This window comes from Juglans regia, chromosome 9 (assembly GCF_001411555.2).
Source record: "Juglans regia cultivar Chandler chromosome 9, Walnut 2.0, whole genome shotgun sequence".
Classification (NCBI taxonomy): domain Eukaryota; kingdom Viridiplantae; phylum Streptophyta; class Magnoliopsida; order Fagales; family Juglandaceae; genus Juglans; species Juglans regia.
In genome coordinates this window covers 14,554,050-14,563,054 of record NC_049909.1, presented here as the reverse complement: position 1 = coordinate 14,563,054, position 9,005 = coordinate 14,554,050, and the positions used below count along the sequence as shown (strand labels likewise).

The 9,005-nt window shown below is 37.1% G+C and overlaps 1 protein-coding gene across 1 annotated transcript; it reads left to right on the top strand.

Annotated features, from left to right (window-relative positions):
- The first annotated feature begins 3,723 nt into the window (after nucleotides 1-3,723).
- Nucleotides 3,724-5,990, top strand: LOC108994291 (thylakoid lumenal 17.9 kDa protein, chloroplastic). The gene is made up of 4 exons (XM_018969431.2): nucleotides 3,724-4,035; nucleotides 4,523-4,637; nucleotides 4,817-4,886; nucleotides 5,425-5,990. The coding sequence occupies exons 1-4, from the start codon at nucleotides 3,755-3,757 to the stop codon at nucleotides 5,643-5,645; spliced, it is 687 nt and encodes a 228-aa protein (XP_018824976.1). The 5' UTR covers nucleotides 3,724-3,754; the 3' UTR covers nucleotides 5,646-5,990.
- Nucleotides 5,991-9,005: the final 3,015 nt, after the last annotated feature.

Here is a 9,005-nt window from a genome sequence, read left to right as displayed (position 1 = left end):
TTTTTAGGAAATAAGGTTTAAAGAGGTACTGTAGCGAGTTACAGCCCTATTCATCCAAGGGTATTCTTGGAAGAAATGGCTTTATTTTGGTTAGGGTTTTTAATTAGGCTTTAGTTTAAATACTCTTTGTAACCTCATTTTAAAAATTTTTATGAAATTTGATGAATTTATTCATTGTGAGTTGAGTTTATCTCCTCTTGTTCTTAATTGAACTTTTGAAATTATCAAAGGTAAATCACAACTTTTGTAGCGTTCCTCTTTATAATCTGGGTTCTTGAGACAAGTTTTTCAATGGGTCTAAATTTTAATATAATTTAGATTATTGAAATGAGTTCTCAACGGGTCTAAGTTCTCCATCCATTGACTTGATTTTGGTTTTCTTGAGGAGTTTTCAAATTGATTGTAGGTTCAAGGGATTTTATTCCCACAGGTTCATATCACCAAGTCAGCCTCCTCATTGCACAAAAAATTATTATTTTTAAGTAGTGTAGTAAGAGCAACTGCAATAACCTCATAGTCCTTGATAAACCTCCTATATTAACCCGTGAGCCTTATGAAACCCCTTAAGGTCTTAAGGGTTTTAGGCTTGGGCCAAACCATTTCTCTAAACTTTTCAAGGTCTTCTTTAACTCCCTGGCTAGAAATAATGTGGCCCAAATAACCCACCTCTAAACACCCAAATTTACATTTTGACTCTCTAGCAAAGAGCTGATGCCTTCTCAGCATGTCCAAAGTAAGCCTCAAGTGTTCCAAGTGCTCCTCTTCACCCTTGCTGTAGATTAGGATGTCTTCAAAAAATACCATTACAAACTTCCTAAAAAAAGGTTTAAATACCTCATTCATCAAGCCTTGGAATGTGGATGGAGCATTAGTCAACCCAAAAGACATGACTAAGAACTCATAATGGCCTTCATGAGTACCAAAGGCCGTTTTGTGCACTTCCTCCGGCTTAACCCTGATCTGATGGTAGCCAGATCTGAGATCTAGCTTAGAAAATAGTTTGGCCCCACTTAATTCATCAAGCAACTCTCCTACCACTCTTTTATTGTGACTTGGTTTAAGGCTCTGTAGTCCACACACATGGGCCACGACCCATCTATTTCCTCACCAGTAAAACTAGAGAGGAATATAGACTTTGGCTGGGTTTTATTACACCAGACCTCAGCAGCTCCTTCACTATTTTTTCTATCTCATATTTTTGAAAAAATGGGTACCTGTATGGCCTTACAGACACCGTTTTGGCCCCTCATAGCAAATTAATATCATGATCTTGGGCTCTAATGGGGGGAAGCCCTTTGGGTTCCTGGATCACATCACTATACTATTTCAACATTACCCTGATGGGCTCTGTATAAACCTGCTTACAAGTATCATTCTCCTTGTTGATCATTTGCAAAATCACACCCCTCCTCTCTAACTTGTTTAACTTTGTGCATTAACTTTCTTCTAGCAGCTGTGAAGAAATCAGGCTTTGCAATGTGACCATCTGCTCTTGCATAGAAAAATTCATGGTGAATTTCTTAAAATTCCAAGTCACAGTACCTAGGGATTGTAGCAACTACACTCCCAAAACCATATCACGTCCCACCAATTCCATCACAAACAAGTTCGCTGCAAAGTAATTTCCCTGCACCAAAACCTTAACATCTTTTCACATGCCTTCACTGGTTAGTTGATCTCCATTAGCCACCCCGACCGTCACTTTTTTCCAGTATAGATAGGTAGTTTAGCCCTCTTAGCTATAGAATTATCCAGAAAATTGTGGGTTGTACCCTAGTCCACCAATATTACTACCCACTACCCAACCACTTTCCCTTTCACTCTCATTGTTCTAGGATTGGAGGAGCCTATAAGTGCATACAATGAAATCTCAAGCTTAGAATTATCTTTAGTGCCTTTTATTTCCTCTTCCCTTTCCTCAACAATCACTAGTTGTGGGTTGGTCTCTGCCTCCCTTATCTCTTCCCTCTCAACTTCTTCAATTAGAAATAACTTAGGATTTTTGCACTTGTGTACAAGATTCTATTTGGAATCACAGTAATAACACAATCCCCTTTGCTTTCTCTCTTTCATTTGGTTGGAGTTTATTTTCTAAACTAGCACTACAGCCTTGCTCACACCGTGCCCTGAGTGAGAGTTATTCTCTTTGTTACCCCCATGGTCTAAGTTCCCTAAGGTTAAATTCTTGAACCCCTTCTTATTGACCCTCACATTCTCTTCTTGCAACTTAGCTAGATTGAAAGTTGTCAACAAATCTAAGGGTTAAACATCCTGACCTGTAGTTTGATTTCATCTTTCAGACCACTCAAAAAATAACTCAATATATGGGGTTCAAACAGCCTATGTAGTCTATTGGATATGGCCTCAAACTCCACCTTATACTCCTCAACAGATCATGTTTATCTCAATCTAATTAGGTCCTCATTAGGTCATCATAGGAGCTAGGCCCAAACCTAACTAGAAAATCTTTTATGAACGATTCCTAATTTGTCATGACACCGATATTTTCCAAGTCCTGAAACCATACTATAACCTTTCCTTCCATATGGAAAGTAGCCAGCCTCAACTTGTGTTAGGGCAAAGTGTTATAGAATAAAAAGAACTTGTTAGCTTTATAAAGCTAAGGGTCTTTTTCTTGAAAGGAAGGAGAATCAATCCTTACTAACCTGGGAATGACTTCTCCATTAACATCACCACAGCCTTCAGCCCTATGATTCACCCCTGATGTAGACTCTTCATGATGAGGACTTGAATTTCTCTTATGTAATTCCAACATCAATGCTGTTAATCGTTGAACCAATGCATCAGATTGCCTCTTCAATGCTAATACTTTTGTTTCTAATGTTTTCAGTTAGGACTCAATGGATTTCTTCAATCCACTCAACCCCTCCTGCAACTGGTTTATACGAGTCCTCTCAGCCATGGTGGTGGTGGAGTCTTGCCGAGGACGATTGGCTCTGATGCCAATCTATTACATGATTGTGGAAGGGTGGAATATTCAAAACTCACTTCGAGGGTAAGCACCTCCAAAGAAACAAGAGAGAGAAAAATTTGTTGTATTGATTATGCATAAGGGAAGAATTCCCACTACACTGGAGCTATATGCTCAGACTTTAACAAACTCGACTAAGTAAAGAAAGAATGTGCTAAGTACTTGGTAAAATAACATACACCCAATAATGGGTCTACATGACACGGACTCAGACTTACTATAAGCCTAAGCCCTTACAACAGTTAATAAAAAGGCTCACCCTTTATTCATACTAAACCATTTGAAAACCCAACAAAAGGAGCCAAGAGCCCACTGACCCATAAGCCCACGACCACTTCCTCATCTAGCCAAGTCCTTCAGTTTAGGTTAAATCTTCAGTTCGACTTCTTCAATTCACTCCCCCCCCAACCCTAAGTCCTCCCCTCTCTAGCGGTGCCCTGGTAACTCCCATTGACAACAGAGACTTGGAGTGTGACAAAATTTGTAATCATTTCTCATTGTTCTAAAACAACTTTTTCATTTTACAAGACTATTTATATAGCAAGACTTGATTCGTAAAATTTAAATTCTAAAATTTTTATTTCAAATCAAATCCTTTATTATGTGTTATCGACCCCCACTTATAAATAAAATTTTCATGGTTACCAAAAGAGCACGAGACCTCGCTTACTTGGCAAAATACTTTTAAACGGCAGCGTTTCCGTTGCACATAAAACAGAGATGGATGCCTGATTCGGAAAGGATAAACAGACTGGACCAAACATGAGTTTGATTGGTCATCTGCTCCCTCCACTTTCTTCAACCTCCAAGCCCTCCTCAGCCACCAAGACCTCGCTTTGCCTTCAAATCCCAGAAGCTACTTTCCAAATTCCAAATCCAAAACCCATACTCCTATCTAAGCTACTCTCTTTGGCTCTTGCTGCAACCTTGAGCTCCCCATTACCTTCTTTGGCAATCCCTTCACTCAACTCTCAGTCCTCCCTACTCTCTCCCACCACTCCCTTCTCCCAATCCAAGAACTTGCAGACTGGACTCGAAAATGGGTATGTGTTGAATTCGTTTTTCGTTAAAGGGTTTTGTGCTCTTTTTTGGTTTTTTGGTATATGCAACCAAATGTGCCCAACGTTCATGGTAACTGGTTCACGCTCAATCTGACCATGACATAGAATGTTTGCTCCGTCCCATGTTGGTGCATTCATTAGCAACGTGTTTGGCTCTTCATTTCATTACAGTACTCCACATATATGTGCTAACGTACTCATATGGGTTAGGATATACATTGCTTTGTGAAGTTGTTAAAATCTTGCTCATTATCTTTAACTAATGGTTAAGATTTTGTCGTTTTAACATTTATAACTAATCCAATTTTTTCGATCAATGCATTGCAATACGAATTGAGAATGGCTTTTAACTTGTTTTCATTTTCTGTTCACAATTTCGATTATCTTTCTGTGCAATCATCAGAATTGTCACGTCTCTATTTTTGCTGGTTTGAAGTCCAGAATTTTACGAGATGCTGTGTTCTTGCAGAAAAATTAGACCTTGCCCGTCAACAAATCCAGGTTGTGTATCAACAAATCCGAAATCATCATCATTTGCATTCCCATGGAGAATTCCTGAAAATTCTACCAACAATGCAGTTCAGGTTCTGAGGATGTGTGTGTGTGTGTGTGTGTATGCGCTAACTGTAGGCATTTCGATTTGAACATCTAAAGTGGCGTTAAACGAGACTTGCTTGCTTGAAAACCTTTTGCTTACATTGCTTTTGCTTTTCAGTTTAATTGAGCAAGATGTGAAACTTTATATGTTCTGAATCTTTTGCAGAAATTGCAAGAAGCAATCCTGAAAACACAGAAAAATGCGAAAATTCAGGTTGTGGAAGATACACCAAATGGTAACTAGACTGAGCTCAACTATTTCACTCGTTACAAATCGAGGGTATTGAAAGTGAGGCATAAAAAAGGGGAGGGGAAAAGAAATTAAGAACCAGTTCTGGCTTTTCTCATTCCTGTTTTTACATGAGTTCGGACAGACTGCCATGCACCAAGCAAGTTGATGTCGAAGTGTTATGAGTAATAGATATAACATAATATCTAAAGCAGGTGCCCTCATATGGGAATGAGAGGAGGATTTATTTAAACTGTTTTGGCGTTTTCTATCTTATTTCTAAATGTACACTGACACACATAGGAGGTGGGTACGTGCTTGAAACAGTATGAATAGAATCAATCACACTCAAACCATGGGTCATGGGCATAAAATGTGATAAGAGAAATTTCTACCTGTAGAAGCCTTTTCTACTCTTTAGTTTTATAACTCACCTTCTCCTACAATATAAAATCATCAAGAGTATTCTGTATTGGTGCGTGTTCTTTTGTCTGTTATTATTTCTTTTCTCTTGTATGAGGATCTAATGATACTATGGGTGACAGGTCAATATTTACAAGCTGAGATCGATGGAGGGTTTGATCGGGATGTGCTTGAGTTCTTGGTGAAAGGAGATGTGGTTGCATATAGGTCTATGGCCACTAAAGTAACATACGTGTACCCCTTCACAACAGCATTAGGGGATTCGAAGGGACAAGAAGAAAGAATGAAGAAAATCAAGGATCTGTTGGGCTGGTATGCTCCAAGTTTTGATGCCATGGATTAATATCACTTCATGCGATCAATACAAAATAGCAATTGCTTTTGGACCATGTTTATCCTTACTCAGTCAACTAAATATTATGCTTAATGTCATGTCTTTCTATTGCTCATTTCCGAAGTATATGATGGCAGCAATGCAGTTTATGACTTTGTATAGAAGTGAATGGGCATTTATTTTAGGTTTCTTGATCAATTGTGGTTTCACTTGATGGATAAAGTAAGACCTACAGTTCGATATCTGCAGACAAAAGTTTATGACTGTCAGAGTTGTTACATTGTCGATCATGTATATTTTGTTTGTAGGAATTTGTCCTTTTTTATTTTTCTTGATGAAAGAGTTGAGACTTCCTGCCTTGTATCAAGTACTTGTTATTTTTGTATTGAAAACGCTTCCCTAATCAGCTTGGTGAAGAACATTTTCTGAAGGAAAAAATGGAAAAGAAAGAACTTCGATGAACTTATGTTCTCCATTTCTTTTCTGTCTTTTTATAACCGTATCATTGATATAAAAGGAGAAACTTTACAAAAGAATGAAATGGAGGGAGACAACAATATCTTAGTATTTAGCATGAATGCTTATAAGGTCCATGGATATTGTAGCTGCACTTTGTAATTATGTCAAAAAGGTAGGCCTTTCTATCAAATATATCAAATCTCCATGGTGTTTAGTCGTCTAGTTCTTGCATGTTGAACTAATCTAATAAATACCAGCTATATGAGTATCGTTGTGCTACATGTGGCAATTATGATGAACAGTACAGAAAAGAGAAAAACACAGATTTAACGTAGTTCGGCAATGTGCCTACATCCATATATAGGAGCGGGGGTTGAATTTTCACTAACTGTCAAAGTAAGGTTACATAATGTTGTATTTATACAAACCCTAGTTGTTCCGCTCCGCTCAGTACGCTACGCTCCCCTCACTCCACTCCGCTTCACTCTCGACATCAGCCTGCTTTCTCTATATACGTGTTCCACTCAATATGAGCCATATACTACAACAAGTATTGTTAAATTCAATTTGGTTATTGTATTGAATCTGGAAACGTCGTCAGTCATTACACCAATCAGACTGCTCAAGTGAATGAAATTATTAGTGGGACATGCAATTTAGTTGTCAATTTGGGGTCTCCATCTCTTAGTTGGCTTCTAAAGGATAAACCCTTTCCTTTTTGTTTGATATGAGTAAAATTGATTGAGGATAGAAACCATTATTCCAATTACATTCTTCAGTAAGCATTCTTAACAACATTTAATAAAATATGTTGTGGGGTTATAATTTCATTTTCTCTCTGTCAGTTAAATCGTTAATCATTCCTATAGTTTTAGGCTTACATCCAGTAGAATTGGGGTGGCAGTGAAAAGATGGATCTGTTGAAGGACAAAACACTTCTGCAGAAACTAACATATAAAACAACATGTTTCTCTTTTATTTTCTTCAAGTTTTGCAGATACTTGGCACAAACTGATAAAAGGATTAATCAAGTAATACAAAATACAACCATTCAGCACCAGTGTAGAATCAATCTCTATTTGGCATTTGTTTGAATCAAGAGATGGTTTAATGTATCATTTATGAAAGGCTGCAACTATCTTTGTAACTTACTAGTTTGTATCAGTAGGTCTGTCAGCAGATCATGATGAGAGGAGTTCTAGCTTCAGAGTCAACCTCATCAATTACACAGTAACTGAAATCCCTTAAACATGCTCCTCAATACTGTCCATTGCCAGAAAACTCCATCAGCTAAGGTTGAAATGGAATTCAGCAAGCTCTTGAATGGGTTGAAGTTCATGCAGTCAGTAAAAAGATAATCATATAACTCATCACTTTCAAGAGCTCAATATTGATCACATATGCGATGTCAAAAGTATTTTTGTTTTTGTTCACTTGTCATGTTCCCTGCAAAAAATGCACCTGCACTTGGCTTACAGTAAAAAGCACAATTGACAAGCCAATATGTAGAAGCCATTATTCTTTAGTGATTAATTAGAAAGAAATCAACTGCAGAATGCAAATCAATAAAGTCCAACAAATCAAGAAGCAGCCAACAGCTAGAATCAAAATGATCACTTGAAAGCTACAAGTCTTGTGATAGGTTAAACTAGAGGCAGTAAGAGTAATGCTATGTACAGTCGTGGAGCATGCAAGCGCCGTGCAGTCACTTTGAAAAAGAGTGGGGTCCACTATTAAAAAATTAATTTCTTTTTATGTGGGTCTTGTATTTATTCATTTTTTTCAAAGCGACTGCACGGCGCTTGCACATTCACGACTACAAATATCATTTCTCATTAATTAAATATTTCATGTGTTGGGCCACCCATTGAGCTGATAGGAAGAGGTAGATTTTATTATTTATTTTATATCTTAATATCAATTAACAGATAAAAGGAAGAGGCACATATAAGACCTGAAAACAGAAAATCATCAATTTATGGTTCTGGTTTTGTTCTCATGAATTTTTTATTACAAGTAAGAAGACCGCACCTGTTATTTTGTTCAGCCAGTGTTGGATCATCTCTAAGCAAGTTTTGCATAATAATTGGAAAATTGAGTTCTACATTGAGTATATTCCAAGTAATATTGTGTTATTTTTTATTTTTAAACGGAGAGGAATCTCAACTTATTACAGGCTTCAACACCAGCAGGGACACAGAGACCATAAAAACACATAAATGTTAGAGGATATTCCTTAGCTTTCATCAGATTGACCTGAATCTCAAATTTTGTGACATGCATTCCATTAAACATGAGAAAAAAGGGAAATATAAAGTGCAAGATGAATGAAATTGACATCTTTTAAGGTTGTCAACGAATAACAAACAAGGTCTAGACGTGTATGAAATCTGAAATGAAAGCATCCAAAGCAAGAACAGCTTGGAACTTCGAAGGCCACTATTACATGACTTTGCATTCGGATTTTTACATTTTCATTTTCACACCCTTCAAAAGGATAAGTATTTGCTGCTTCTCAAATTTGTATACCAAAACTGCATATTTATTGTTAACCTTGTTGGGTGTGTTCATAGTACTATTCCTTGCGACTGTACTAAAAAATGTTTATAGGATGCTATATAGTTTTAGAGTGTATAAATTCGGTACACTTCTTTTAAAAAGAAAGTGAAATCTATTATTAAAAAAATTACTTTTTAATATGAGTTTCATATTTTTCTACCTTTTTCGAAGAGAGTACATATACATATCTTAATACTGTAAATTTCATTTATCGAGATTGGATGTGTCTATCTTCCTTAACAACTAATTGATCTTAGGTAGATTGGCAGCTCAAAGTCCGAGAAGTGTACGTCATGAAATTCGAGTCGCAAGAGCGTCGAAGAAATTGTTGGAGACTCTCCGTGATACCAT

Excerpts from the sequence above, each read along its gene's own strand:
- LOC108994291 (XM_018969431.2), top strand. The coding sequence starts at position 3,755 with ATGAGTTTGATTGGTCATCTGCTCCCTCCACTTTCTTCAACCTCCAAG. Across the intron at positions 4,638-4,816 it reads CTACCAACAATGCAGTTCAG|AAATTGCAAGAAGCAATCCT; the intron begins GTTCTGAGGATG and ends AATCTTTTGCAG. Across the intron at positions 4,887-5,424 it reads TGTGGAAGATACACCAAATG|GTCAATATTTACAAGCTGAG; the intron begins GTAACTAGACTG and ends TATGGGTGACAG.